This window comes from Hevea brasiliensis, chromosome 8 (genome assembly GCF_030052815.1).
Source record: "Hevea brasiliensis isolate MT/VB/25A 57/8 chromosome 8, ASM3005281v1, whole genome shotgun sequence".
In the NCBI taxonomy this organism is placed as follows: domain Eukaryota; kingdom Viridiplantae; phylum Streptophyta; class Magnoliopsida; order Malpighiales; family Euphorbiaceae; genus Hevea; species Hevea brasiliensis.
In genome coordinates, this window is record NC_079500.1 from 73,130,268 (window position 1) to 73,145,883 (window position 15,616).

The window sequence follows — 15,616 nt, forward strand, 5'->3', positions numbered from 1 at the left end:
ATTTTTTAGTCAATGTGGAACTGTTAAATTTCATTTTTTAGTCAATGTGGAACTGTTAAATTCTATTGACCAAATTTTTCTCTTAACGGGTTTTCGGTTTATCTTTTTCCTTAATACCTGATAAGTCCTTGATTTCATTTTTCCCTTAGCTTTTCATTTACTTATTTAAACTTATTTCTTTGCATTTTCTTGACTTATTTATGAAGGAGCGGAAGCATGAAAAACATAAGTTTAGATCATTGAAATTCAAAATTTTTCATCTAGGGTCACATGCATCATGCAATATTTATTTTTATTTATTTGATTTCAATGATAAACAGCATATTAAAACTCTTTTAATATATTTTTGGATCTACATTTTTCATTTAAGATTTTAGAATTAACAGATTAATTCATTAGAACCATAGATTAGAACAAGAACAAGTGCACTAACCTCTTAATGCACTACAGTGTATTTGACACTTTTGGGATGTGTCTAGGACACCAAATGTTGTCTCTCTAGCTTGTCCACACCAAGATCACCTATGACAGTCCTTAAACAGCTTCTAAAGTTTTTTCTATGAATTAGAAAATCAAGTTTTGACTTTTGAGAGATTACAAATGTAAACAGGACACTAGAAACGATTTCTAATATTTTTAATTCAAGAGATTATTTTCTAATCTCTTAAAATTGATGAGAGATGAAGAAGAAGAGAAGGGAGAGCAGCCAAGGGTGGCGGCATAAAGAGATGAATGGTAGCTTGTTATGTTTTCTTTTCATAACAATACTTATATAGTTAGGTCACCACTTAAAACCCTTGCCACATATCACCCTCTGATTGGTTCTAGGTTTAATTGACCCAATTACATTGTGCCAAGTGTCAAACCTACATTTAATCTTGACTTTAATCATCTTACATGATTAAAAGACATTTGGCAAGCTTATGTGTAGTGCCATATGTCACCATCTCATAGTGCCATGTGTCACCATCTCATGGTGCCACATGTCACACTGTGAAATGACCAAAATACCCATGTGTCTTAATTGTGAGTTCTCAACCCAAAATAATTATTTCTCTTCTTCTAATCAATTTATATCAAATATAAATAAATTAATTAATTTTTATTAATTAATTTATCATTAATTAAATTTATATTTAAACACTTTAAATATAAATTTAACTTATACTATACATCCAATAACCTAGATTTGATTTCAAGCCATGCTAGGGACTTTGCAATTTAATTGCAAACCAAACTTATTTAATTAATCAATTAAACTCTTTAATTAATTAATTAAATCGTATTTAATTTGGTGATTACTTGTGTATATGTGTGACTTACTAGGCTCATCACTAATTGGCCATTACATGATATCAACTCTTAATATCATCAGAACTCTTTCTTACCATAAATGATTTCTATAAATCATTTTATGCACCTCATAGACCATGGTTAATACCTAGCATAGCATGCCATGGCCACCTAATTAGTAATAAGGTTTACCTTAAATGAACCTATAATCATATGTTACCATGCACTAGAATCTCTCTGTTACAAAATCCCAATTCGAGCTAGAGTCATGGTTTATGTCAAACCCCATTTGCTATGAATATTATGTTCTCTTTTAATTCCAGTTCTTGATTAAAAAGATTTTCTCATTACAAACTCTTTTCTGAATAAATCTATCTGTCCTAGGTAGGAACTTGAAATATCAAGAACAATTAAATGAACATAGGATTTTATCCCTATTTACTTAGAGGAACAGATTCCATCTTGATCAACACCTACCTCCATATATAACTAGTAGGAACCAACACATGCCCATATGCCCATACACAGTACAAGTATGAAAGCAGTATCAAACTCAAACCACCCATATACAAGATAACTGTGCTATATCAGGTCTAAAGATTATATGTACTGATATGATTTATAACAATGCATTGACAAGAGTAAACTCCATGTGCTTGTTATAAGTGTCACTGGTTCGACCTACTTATCATGTATAAGTGCCTATCATGTTTATTATATGGCATGGGACACACCATTCCATCTTATTTACATCTCATATAAATAACTTGGGAACAAACATGAATACAATACTTTGTGAACAAACATGAATACATTTCTGGATAAGTCATGTCCTTATTGTGAACATATTTATGATACTTTATACTAGAAATACTGTCACTCATATTCTTAACAACTTAAGAATAGAATTTCTAACAAAATATCAGTGGACCTTTTCTATTACACATAAATATACTATGTAAATGAAAAAGTGAAAATGCCTTTTATTAATAAAAACACGTACAAGATACATACTAAATGATATGCTCTAGGGTATACTACTAACAATTTATGCACAAGATCCTACAGGAATGGAATAACTACCAGACCCGTAGTCACTTATCGCTATAGGTTTGTACTCATTTAACCCATTTGCACTTCACTTCTTTTAATTTTTTCTTTAATTTTTACTTGATCTTTATTAATTCAATTTATGACTCCTCACTCTAGTTTAAGGGTGATTCTAAACATCCTAACTGTCCGAATAGACATTAGTCATCGGAACAGTAAAATGTACAGAACTATCTAAAGTGAAGGCATTACATTCCCTCTTCCTATGCAGGAGCAATCTTTGTCGTGGATCACACACTTCCTATGCAGGAGCACTCTTTGTCATATACCACACACACTTTCTCTCTTGTATATTTGAAAAAGAAGAGTTAGATTGTTTCTTTTGTTAGCTGTACTAAGGTTAATAAAAATAAAATTAAAATTAGATAGTGAAATGTAATTAATTAGCAGGTTCTTTAAGGGTTGGGTTAAGTTAGGGTTAAATTTCTCACTCATGGTTAAGGTTAAGGTATGATGTAGTAAATAAAAATTATAAAGAAATGCGCGTTGGATGTCATGTACACAAATTTGCAATGTCAACAATTGATTTTGGAAATATGATAAAATGGCACCCAATATAAAACGTTAGAATACCAAAACCAAAATTGAAACATTAGAATAAATTTATAAATTGATGAAAAAGTTCTGTGTTTTTTATCCAGTTGGCCTTTATTTTTCTTTAACTCTCATTACTCACTAGTTCTCAATTCCCATATAAATAGACAAATTCATTTTAGTTAGAGGTACCTTAGGTCTGATTATCATATATAAATAAAATAATTCTTATTGCAGCAACAAAAGTTCCATGGTCAATAACCAAGCCAAAAGTAAAAAAGTTCCAAAATTAATATGTATACGCAGTAGAGATATACACTGTTCTTGAGAGTTTTGAACTGAATTGAATAACTATACCAAACCGATCAGAACCATATCAAGCCTAGCTTATTTTACTGTTTTTGTTACAATTTAATCCTTCACTAAGAATTGAATCCAAATCATATATAGACTACCTAATATTAACAGCATTTTCTTACAAGGAAAGTACACTATAACTCTTCAACTTTTTCTCAAAGTCCAAGTAAGCTTAATTTCCAAGTCCAGGTGAAATTCTGCTATTTATATTTTGACAGAATCACATCATTTTATGTTACCAATTCAATTAAAAGGTTTAAAACAACACAATAACTAAACATTAATCCCAAACTAGTTGAAATCAACTATAATGTCATTTTTTACTATTCAACTATGTTTGAGATCAAATTCGCAGGAAGGTTTCAAGATTCAATAAGAAGTTAAAAAATTCAATAAAATAGAACTTCATTTGAAGCGCTTAACAGCGAAAACACTTTCCATGCGCACAACATGACTAATCATATTTGTGAAATGTATACCCTTGAATGTATAGGAGCAATAACAAGGCACAAATTATTAGTTTGAGGGTTCCACAAGCATCAGATTACAGCTAAGAACATTATCTCTCAGGATATTAGAGACATACATACAACTTAGCAGATGAATTTAGGCTCAATTGCATTTTGGTACAAAGAACATTTTGGCACAATGTCCACCAAGTATTAGTAGCTATCAATGTCTGTTTCTGGTCTTCTAAGGTAGTAACGTAGACAGTTCACGAGCACCTATAAATTCAAATGAAATAGTGAGAAAGGAGAGAGGATATTACAAACGAGTAACACATAAAATCTAGATATAATTCTGGCCTTTTATAAAGTGAACATCCTCTCGAGACATTAAAGATGCAAGTAATCTATTCTGTAATTTGGGCACCAAGAATACAAAGCAAGCAGGTGAATTGGAAGTTGATTGTTGATATAACATTATAACCCAAGAACAATGATCAGAAATCGTCAAACAATTGTTGTTACCTGAGACAATGAACTATTTAAGGCTGCCCCTCTGTAGCTGACATGAAACTTGTCTTTGGCTATCAATCCCTGGGTGATGACACGGAGAAGTTAGCGGCAAAAGAATGCAAAACCAATGACAAATACTTGAGGGCATGTGAGAATGTGTGTTGTGGGGGATTAGAAGAGAGAGAGAGAGAGAGAGGGAGAGACTTCTGTATCAATCTCTGCTGATTCTACATCAACATTGATATCAGCCATGATTTTAATGATTTCAACAAGTAATCCAGGTCGATCTGCCGTCTCAATGTAAAGCAAGCTGAAAAATTAAAGCTGAGATTAACTTCATGCATTGTGAACAAAGAAATGCACATATATCAGCTCAATAATGCTAAATCAATTAAGCTCAGAAGATGTCCACCTCTGCTTGGGTCCATCATCTTTGACATGTATATGAGTTGCAATATCAACATCAAGCTGCCACAAACCAAATCACAACTATCACTCAAAATTGTAAATGGGTACATATAGCACATGCATGACCTAACCACTGTTCACAAAAGCTTGACTGCATTCTAGTGCGTACAGCAATGATGGTTTATCAGATCTATGTATAAAATATACAATGATAACAGCACTGCCTATCAGACATGAAGAAAATCAATAAAACACTTAAAAAATTGCACATTATTAGACATTACATTTGTTTTGAAACTAGAAACCAGATTAAGATTATAGAAAATTTTAAAAAAAACCAAATAACCCAAAAAAATCCGGACATTTGTGCATTAAATTTATTTTTTTTTTAGAATTTGATAACATTAAAAGGTAATTGCTAGGAATATACAAGTGAAGAATTCTCACATTGATAAAAGATGAGATGAATGAGACATATGCATGAGAAGAACCCATAAACCCATTACCTTAAGATTTTGGATATTTGGTGTAAGCTTATAAGTGTCTTTCACAAAGCCCATACATAAAAGATTCTCTCCAAGTACTTTGAACTCTCCAGATCTCTAACAAATGGTATCAAAGCCGATAGTTCGGCAAGGGCAAGTATGGAGATGGTAGTCAGTTACTCCCGTGGAACTCTGACGCATGGATGTAGAGTCGAGACTCATGGTATGCCTAATGGAGCAGATGGCACTCTTCTGGAGAAGAATAAATCAATAGAGTGGAGACACTCGGTACATGTAATGGCTATAGTGTAGCACTTAAAAGTGCATGCTCAGGTGAGTTTGGTAGAGTAATAGGCTCTTGTTGACGTCGTAATACTTGAGTTAAGAAAAAGGCTTTCTTTCGAGGGGGAATAGGCCCAAAAAGCCCAATGCAGAAAGAACTCACGCTTGAGGAGGAGATTGTTGAAGATATGCAAGTGTGGAATTTCCACATTAATAAGAGATGAGATAAATGAGAGATATGTGGGAAGGACTCATAAACCTATTGCCTTAAGATTTTTGGATGGGTTGAATGTGGTGTCAAGCTTATGAGTGTGTTCTTTCATAGGCCCATCAAGAAAGGATTCCCTTCAGGCGCTTTAGGCTTTCCCAATCTCTAACAACAGTTTAGCTAAAATTGAAAAAGCAAATACTGATTAGGATTTTTTTTTATCATTTGGCCTTTCAAGAAAGAAAATAAAGTCCATTAAATGTTTGATGTCATGAATCTCATGATTGAAAGAACCATTCTTAAAAACCTCATATTTAAGGGTGAGCAGAATTTGATTCGAACCTTAAAAAACCAACCAAACTGATTTAATTCAGAAATTCGGTTCATTTTTAAGGAAAAAAATTTGATAGAACTGAACCTAACTAATATATATATATATATATATATATAGACAGAGAGAGAGAGAGAGAGAGAGAGAGAGAGCTCAATGGTTAACCACTTTTCTATGACTTTCAGGTCCTGGGTTCAACTCTCACCCTCACCCTTTTTCTCTTTTCTTTTTTCAAAAAAAAAAAAAAAAAAAAAAAAAAAAAAGAGCTTTAATCCTCCATTCCTTCAAAATCATCTTACCATCCAATTCACCCTATAAATTCATTTTTTTCAAAAACCCTACTAACCATTTCTCCCTACATTTCTTTTGAGGTTCTCCACTCCTTGCCACCACCTACTTCCCCATCCATATCTCTTCTTTCTTTCATAGACCCTATTTTTTCCTCTACACGCCTCCATGGCTATTTTCTTCCCTGCCCTATTTTATTCTCTGATCTTCCATTCAGTGCCGTAGCACCACAAAGCCCTCCAAAACGTCTGGATTCACCTGTTTGCCCCGAAGCATTGCATAGACCTATTATACTCTATGGGGTTCGGAGCAGGTCATGTTTCAAAGAACAGCAGTGACGCAACATAGCAGCACCACGGCTTCTCCTTTTCTTTTTCCTTTATGTTTTTAATTTATTTTCTGCAACTTCATCTTGTTTTGGATGATTGTGATTTTGAGTTAATGAAAATTATGTTTATCAATTGTGTTAATAGAAATTTTTTGTTGTTATTTTGTTTTGGATGTTTGTTTTAAAATTGGTGGTGACTGTTACCATGATTTGAGGCTTGAGCATATATGAAAAGTGCATACCTGAAAAGAACTGAATATTCAAACTGAACCGAACTGTTTTTTTCGGTTTGATTCGGTTAGGTTGTTTATGTAGTTCAATTCGGTTCGGTTCAGTTCAAAACCAAACCAACCGTCTGCACACCCCTACTAATATCTCATATGGGAGTCTCTAAACATCTCATTACATAGGGTATTCCAATTTTAGATTAGAAAACAATAGCAACCCTAAACCACGGGCAGGTGTATTTAATGGATTCTAGCATAACTGGTTTTACATGATTTCACAGCAGCAGATTAATAAGAAGCAATTTGACCCATAGTTACATGAAACATGGTACCCTCTTTGGTCGTGATACGCAATACTCGTACGCCACTTAATAAAATACAGGATGGGTAGGCTTAATTGGTACATTAATTTGGTTCATGATACAAGAATTATATTTGTTCGATATGTGAATTATATTGATGTGGCATAATTAATTTTTTTAAATTTTATTCAACATATTAGATTTACAAAAAAAAAATAATGATTTAATATAAATAATTAATTGATATGATTTTTTTAACATAATATAAATATTATTCAAAATTTAGAAGTCATATTATTATTAAAATAATAAAATTTTAAATAATTTAAAAATATAATTAATAATATTTATATTTTCTATAACTCACATATCTAGCAATAAATTACTCTTACCAGCATTTATTGTATATTACCGAGACCAAGGTCCCACCTAACCCACTAAAATAGTAAAAAAGAAACAAATCATGTCTCCCAACCAAAAGAGTTGGTTGCTGCTTCTTCCCTGTGTCGCTTTTCTTCTCCTCCGCATGTCTTTCTTCTCTTTCGACTTCTTCCTTTCTTCTTCTATTTCTACTCCTTCCTTTCTTCCTTTTTCAATGGAACTCCTATATTGGCTACCCAGATCGTGTGCCCCCAACAATTTGGGATGTAAACATCCCACGAATTGGGATGCACAACTCAGATTGCAGTACCCAGGAGGGTGTTGACCCTTTATAGCATTACTTTATGATTACTCAAATACAAATAAGCTCCAAATTTCATTTAAGGTATATATTCGAGAGAGTAAAAGAATGTTGCCAATAAGGACTTGGACACTTGGTAACAGTAACATCCAAAATATTGAAGATTATATAAGAGAAAAAAAAAAATAGCAAAAACAAGAGAAGTTCATTGAGCTTGAAGATAGCTTAACAATGTTACCTTTTTCTCAGGAGCCTTTATTCCAAAAGCCTCACCCATAGCAAGTTGCTCACTAGATTCCTAAAAAGAAAAAAAAATCCTGAGAAATGTGATATTGAATTCATTGTCATAACAAATGTGGTGTTGAACATAAAAATTCTATTCACGCATAAAGAAATACATAAACATAACAAATATATTGACATTTAAGAAAATAAAAAAGAGGAGTTATCAAGAATATGAACTTGGAATACTTACTGGATGGTACTTCAGAAGGTTGCTAATGATGGTAAGTCGAATTCTCTCTAACATATCAGGATCTTCAACTTTTCGCCCATTGTCTCTAGCATAAACAAATTTAAATAGAACATATGGCATTTATTAATTAGGCTATTATGTTGACATTTGTATATATTTCAAATGTTCAAACATAAGAAAAGATGAAAACATCTCATGAATCTTTATTTTTAGATTGATATAAGTCAAAGAAAAGTGAGAACAGAAGGCCAATGCCACTAGTTTATCAGACAGTTGTAAAACATTAATCAAATTACTCATTTAGATAATCAAAATCTAGTTTTTCTTTTACAATTCTATTTCTAATATTCACTCACTATTTTTCCAACAGATCTAAGAAACAGAATGCTTGAGCAAATCAGAGTTCAGACAAAGTATAGGAATATATATAGCCAACATATGATAAGCTCTCAGGGCTCAGCCTACAAGGTCAATAAAAGCCCGTTCTTCAATGTATGACGTTGACAAAATAACCGACTCTAACAGTATTCTGATGAAGATGATATAATGCTTTTGATCTTGCCATCACCATCTTCCAAAAGCTAGAGCATGATTACAACTCCTGGTCACCCCCAACAAAAAAAAAAAAAAAAAAAAAACCACTGCCCCAAAAGAAAGAAAAAAAAGTTTTTGCAGGGCCCCAGTATAAAAATTAACAAAGAACTGGGAAAAACACATGCAGAAAGCTTAGACCATGAAACTTCTTTCCAACAACCAGAGCATAAACATACCAATAGCAAGGCAACTAGTTAAAATGTTAAAGGTATTCTGAAGGGCAAATGAGACAAACCAATGCATATTTGTTTAATTTTCATGAAGAAATGCACATTAAAAATTAATAGTTTAACTGATTGCATGCAGGCAAATGAGTAAATAAAGTGAAATTAGTGGTACATAAAGTGTAACAAATCTAAAAAAATTCAAAGCTCTATAGATTATCAATGCCATTTCAAAATTCTTGAAAGTAGTATGTAAATTTTATGGAACATGTACAGGGGTACACCCTACCCTAGCAGAGGTCAAGAAATATTTAAGTAAAAAGATAACTTACAAACGAGTAATAAAGACTTTTGTTTGCTTAACAGATCCTTCAGTGAGAACAGATCCTTTTGCTACATCCAATCCCAAATCTTTCAAGGCCTTCATCTGCCCTATGATAAACCAAGTAGAACAACAAAACTTCCAATGTCATTCAAGGACTTGCTAAAAATAATCATAGTTGTCAAATAAAGATTCAAATCGAGATCGAATTTTTCATTTTGTGAATTGAGAATCGAATTGTAAGATTCAATAAAAATTCTCAAAATTAATTAAAAATGATATATGTTCTAAAAAATAAGTAAAATAATATATCACAATGACATATTTTGATAAATATAGAATTATCATTTAGCTAATGAGCATGATGCTTTATAATAGAACAAGACATTCTTGTTATATTATGTAGTTTTATGTTATAAATTAGAATTCTTGAATTCCAGACAATGATTATCATTATGCATGTATTGAAACTCTCATTTAAATTTGAACAAATAATTAAATAATAAAAAAGGATAGCAGGTTAAATTTAAAATGTCATAATACATTCATATAAAAAGTCAAAACTTGACAACTATAATTTGAGAAGTATAAACCGAAAAAAAAAAAAAAAAAAAAACAGTGAGAGAGAAAAAAACGGCTAGTGGAAGAAAAATAGCTAAGTAAAGGTTTTATATGCACTTTTCATGGTAAACAAATAAAGTGAAATATTAAATTTTGAAGCTATAGGATCTAACAACCCTCTAGAAAAAGAATCGGTCAAATCAGTATAATTCATATCAATTCACCAAATTCACTACCAAATCATAAAATTGGGTTAAGATTCAGGTATATTGAGATTCACCCTATAGATTCGAATCACTAAGGAGGGAAATCAAATCAAATCAAATCAAATCGTAAGATTCTAACAACAATGAGTATAATATAATCATGTTGAAATTTAAATAATAATAATAATAATGAAGACAAAATACATGCATTGCAAGTTCAGTGAAGGCCAAACTGGTGATAGGGAAGGAGTTAGTTTGAATGGAGTGGTACTGTCCCAAAGTAATCACTTTAAATATCTAGGCTCAGTCCTTCAAGTAGATGAGGGTTGTGAGGAAGATGTTAGTCATAGGATTAAAGCCGGATGGTTGAAGTGGAGACGTGTCACGGGAGTTTTATGTGATCGTAAGATTCCCAATAAGTTGAAAGAAAAATTTTACCGTACAGCCATACGACCGGCTATGTTATATGGTAGTGAATGTTGGGCACTGAAAGAGTCGTATGCGTTTAAGATAAGAGTTGCAGAGATGAGATTGTTAAGGTGGATGAGTGGCCATACTAGACTAGATAAAGTCCGTAATGAGAGTATTAGAGAAAAGGTAGGAGTGGTGCCAATTGAAGATAAGTTGAGAGAAGGGAGATTGAGGTGGTTTGGTCATGTGAAGCGTAGAAATACGGAGGCTCCAGTTAGACAAGTAGAGCACATTAGGTTAGAGGATAGAAAGAAAAAAATGGGTAAACCTAAATTGACTTGGAGAAGAGTAGTACAACATGACCTAGAAGCATTACACATTTCTGAGGACTTAACCCAAAATCGTTTAGAGTGGAGAAAGCGAATCCATATAGCCGACCCCAAATTTTTGGGATAAAGGCTTAGTTGAGTTGAGTTGAGTTGAGTTTAATAATAATAATAATAATAATAATAATAATAATAATAATAATAATAAATCAGCTCCAAAGTATCCCATCAAGGATATCTTGGACTGAGAATCAAAACCACAAGCTAAAAAAAGTAGTCATGACAATTTATCTAGTTCTAGTTGAATGCAAATGCATTGGCTCAAGCCATGAGAATCGTTGTTGCATGCAGCACCCTATCTCTACTGCATTTTAAGGAAATCAAGCACAATGGCTGCTTCACAAAAGTCATTTTCTGACTTTTACAAACTTATAAACAGTTTCATGGTTTTTATACAACAAAAAGAAAATTATGGAGTCTTCATAGGTCTAAACATTTTCATGGTCTTTCTCAATAAAAGATAATTATTTTTTTTTCTAATTTATTTCAAATGCTGAAAAATAATTTCCATTTGATCTTTAGAGTTATAAATGTTGCACCAGTATAGCAAAAAATCATTTAATTATCTCAGATATATATGTATATATATACATATATTTGTGAGAAACACAAAGCCTAAGCCTCCATGCAAGGGGGAAAAGAAAATCCTCAACATTCATCGTGTAAGAATATGAAAATTAAAATATCAACAACATGCAATTCTATATTCCCTCTTAATATGGGGAAAGGCAGAAAGCCACCAGGTCAAATTGTATCATAGGCGATAGGTTTGGAGTTTGTGGTGGGTTGACTATCAGCTTTTTTTTATTTTAACCCCTTTTGATATAAACTTATGATAAGATAAAATTTCAGAAATGGAGATGGTATAGCAGGCAAAAGGTACTTTACCGTATCAATGAGAGCTCCAAGACGATCTCCAAAGCTGATTTGTACAATCGTTGCTTCAGAGTCAGAATCTTGGTCTATCAGAACTACTGGCATGGGAACATAATCATCCTGTTCAGATTTCTGCAAGCGCCATTATAATAAATTTCACATGAAAACAAGTAAAAACTATTGTTATACTTTTCCACGAAAAATAAGTAACCTATTTAAAGTGAAACAAGTATCTAACTATGTATATTAAAATGAATGAAAATCAAATACTAAACTCCATATAGAAAATAGCACTTGGCTGTTCAGTTGGACAAGCCCAATCCAAGAAACATGGGGTCTATACCCAAAGTCAAAAAGTTTCAACAACACTACTTAATAATGACTACTTTTAGGGTACGTAAGGTTAAAAAATTGAGGGTTAAGCGTTAACCTTATAAAATTTAAGGGAGTAATTATTAAGGGGGTAAAAGATAATTAATAATGTAACAATTATTGATGTTTGGTACAAGGTTAAAAAATTGAGCTCACATGAAAATATATAAACATCTATTTTTATATTTTAATAACAAATATCAAAATTATTTTTTAATTTTTATTTTTGATAATATTATTTTTTATTTGTAAATAATTTAATTTAAAAAATTCTATCAATATGCAGATTATATATAAAAATTTCATTAGGTCATAACAAGCAAAGGAAATTTGAATATATATATATATATATATATATACAACTCATAATGAAATAAACAAGATAGAAATCTATATTTTTTACACCCAAAAAATTTATAGTATTGCTCATGTGATTGACAAAAAAATTGTACCTTCTTGTTGTTGTAAGAGACGAAAAGTTTTTGAAAATGGAGGGACCAAAAAATAAAACAAGTTGAGAAGAAATAGAAAATGAATATACAAATAGCGTGTTTAGATTTTGTTAATCTAGCCACCCCAAGGTTAACATTTATCCCCTAAAAAGAAGTTAAATGTTAATGAGGTTAAAAATTAAACTATTCACTTTAAAGCATCCAAACAGTATTAAAAATTACAAGGTTAATTATTAAACCTTGTTAAACTCATACCAAATGCACCCTTAGAAGTAAAAAGCATGAAATCTGCTCTACAATAATTTCTCAAATATGGTCATCAATAGGATCTAAATCATTTATAGTACAGTGTAATATCCCAAAATATTAACAATGCATGAATAATTAATGATTGTGTCATGTTTTTATCCTTGCATAATGGTATAGTAAGTACAAATGGAAGATCCCTTTGAATTTGAAGCATAGCATCATTCCTACAAGATGTAAAAATAAAGCAGAAATCAAGACTCCAATAAGAATTATGGACACCAGCAACTCAGGTAAAGACTACAAAGATGTTATGCAAAAAAATTGATCACGTTATTCTTTGGAAACCCTATTCAACAGGTGATATCTTTTGCAAGACATACTAAAAACTTGTATATATATATATATATATATATATATATATATATATATATATATATATATATATATATAACTTACCAAAGGAATTGAGCTTGCAGCATTTGCATTATTAGTGGAAGCACAAAAAATGCCCCTGCAATTAAATGAACGATAAGATAGTTCATAATTTAAAAAAAGGGGGTGTGGTGTGGGATGAAAGAAAAGAAAACACTATGCGTCAAAATTCACTTGAAAAATTCTCCATTCCCCAAACAAAGAATCCAAAACTCGAAACTGCAAACGTACTTTCACACGCTAACAAATAGCTAATTCGCGTCATTTCCAGATCAAGAAATCAACACGAAACTACAACAATCCAATCACAGCTAACAAGAAAAACCAATTAGAAAGAAACGCGATTTCGCAAGCTAACCTTTTTTTGGAGAAAACTATTCGAGTTTCGAGGCGAATAGGAGAAGAATTAGAGAAGGAATCGAGAGGAGGAAAAGAGAATTGAGGGGTGAAATCCTTGGGTCGATGACGATGGATTTGAGAAGAAGATAAGAGGTTATTAGAGGAAGCCATAGAAATGGAAGTTTTTTGATCTATCGACATACAGAGCATATCAGTCCTATTTTAACTAAACTTGCTTGGTCGGGTTAAGCTTTTAGAATGTACAATCACATAAATGTATAGCATTTTTTGTTTAATTCGCCTTCTAATTCAATAGTTTTATTACTCAATCAATTTTAATACAATTTAAATTATTATTTATTTTTTTTAGTTTAATAAAATTAATTAATTTAATTCTATTAAAAAATTATATTAATTAATTTTCATAATTTAGTTATTTTAATTAATTAGACACTCTAATTATTTTTTTTTATTTAAATTATCTTAACTTATTTTCTGTTATTTCTCTTTTTCATGTCTCTTTTCCATTGTACTCACACACTCATTCCCTAGTTTTGTTTTTTTTTTAATCTTTTAATAGAAATTATTATAAATTATTTACATAAAAAGGTTAATCATAATTTAGATAAATTATTTTTTAATAAAAAATATAAAAATAATATTTAAGAGGTTAAACGAAAATATCTAAAATAAATTTTAAAAAAATATAATTTCAAATTTAATTCTCACACCACAAAATTTTTATTTTATTTGTGTTTTTAAAATATAAAACCAATTAATTAATTTTAATAAAATAATAAACTAAATAATAATTTAACTGATATTAAAATTTATTGATTAAAAAAATATAATAGTTAAATAATATATTTTTTAAAATATATAATTAAATAATTAATCTTATTAAAATAAAAATTAAATAATAATAGCTTTTAAATAAAAATAAAAATATAAATATAAATAAATAAAGCTGTCATCATAAATAATGTATTTTGATTTATAGTAAATTGGATTTATATAATGTTGTAAATGCTATAATTATGTGATGTCCATAATTCTCAATTCAATTACATAAATTTTATTTCCTAAAATATTTATATTTTTATAACCCATTACATTTATGATCGAAAATTTATAAATAAAACTTATATACAAAGCATGCAATAGCTAAATATCTGTGAAGTGCAGGATATATTTATAATTTTATTGTTTTAAATATAATTTTAAATTTTTTATTAATTTTAAGATATATAATTTTCAAATTTTTATAATTAAATAAAACACTAAAAATTTAAAATATATATATTTAAAAATATATTTATAGATGTTGAAGAATTAAAATAAATATTAATAAAACTGCATAATATTCTCATCATGTAAAATCATTTTGACATTAATAAAATCTTTTGTGATTGTAAAAATTTACCACACATTATAATTTTCATACTCTTGCCTTAATTCAAATTAATTATATCGGATCTTTTTTTTATTAAAAAGGACATTTATAAAAGTTTAAGAATTAAAATAAACATTAATTAAATATATCTAATATTTTCATCAGATAAAAGCATTTTCATTTTAGTAAAATCTTTTATAATTATAAAAATTGACTACGCATTATAATTTTGGTACTCTCAACTTAATATTTAAATTAATTTTATCATATTTTAATATTAGTCAATTGATTTTTTGTGTATTTTCAATTTAGTCGAACTTTTTTAATTTTATTAATTTAATTCAAAATTTTCAATATTATTTCAAATTTAGCAATAGACAAATTAGTAGTTTAGGTAATCCAAATTAGCTTAGTTGGCATGTTGATTAGGCATGCTGACTGGATTAATATTTTACTTTTAAATTTGTGGAACCCCAAAATTTTTGGTAAAATAATTTTTGTAATTTAAAATAAAAAAAGTTGTGTTAAAATTAACCAATCTAGACCAAGTTTAAACTATTTTTAACCTAGATTACAAAACTTTCTATTTA

General features: G+C 30.0%; 1 protein-coding gene across 1 annotated transcript; it reads right to left on the minus strand.

Moving 5' to 3' along the window:
* Positions 1-3,682: 3,682 nt before the first annotated feature.
* LOC110665920 (ACT domain-containing protein ACR12) lies at positions 3,683-13,897 on the minus strand. The gene is made up of 10 exons (XM_058151577.1): positions 13,653-13,897; positions 13,319-13,373; positions 11,802-11,921; positions 9,360-9,454; positions 8,270-8,354; positions 8,033-8,092; positions 4,666-4,721; positions 4,458-4,563; positions 4,266-4,334; positions 3,683-4,019 (listed from the first exon to the last, which is right to left on the minus strand). Exons 1-10 carry the CDS (start codon positions 13,841-13,843, stop codon positions 3,957-3,959), a joined length of 900 nt encoding a protein of 299 aa, XP_058007560.1. The 5' UTR covers positions 13,844-13,897; the 3' UTR covers positions 3,683-3,956.
* Positions 13,898-15,616: the final 1,719 nt, after the last annotated feature.

What these genes read in the sequence shown, in the direction of transcription:
- LOC110665920 (XM_058151577.1), bottom strand. Translation starts at nt 13,843, where the DNA reads ATGCTCTGTATGTCGATAGATCAAAAAACTTCCATTTCTATGGCTTCC. An exon ending in CTGCAAGCTCAATTCCTTTG is followed by an intron (nt 11,922 to 13,318) that starts GTAAGTTATATA and finishes TGGCGCTTGCAG; the next exon opens with AAATCTGAACAGGATGATTA. An exon ending in GATGATGGACCCAAGCAGAG is followed by an intron (nt 4,564 to 4,665) that starts GTGGACATCTTC and finishes TTAATTTTTCAG; the next exon opens with CTTGCTTTACATTGAGACGG.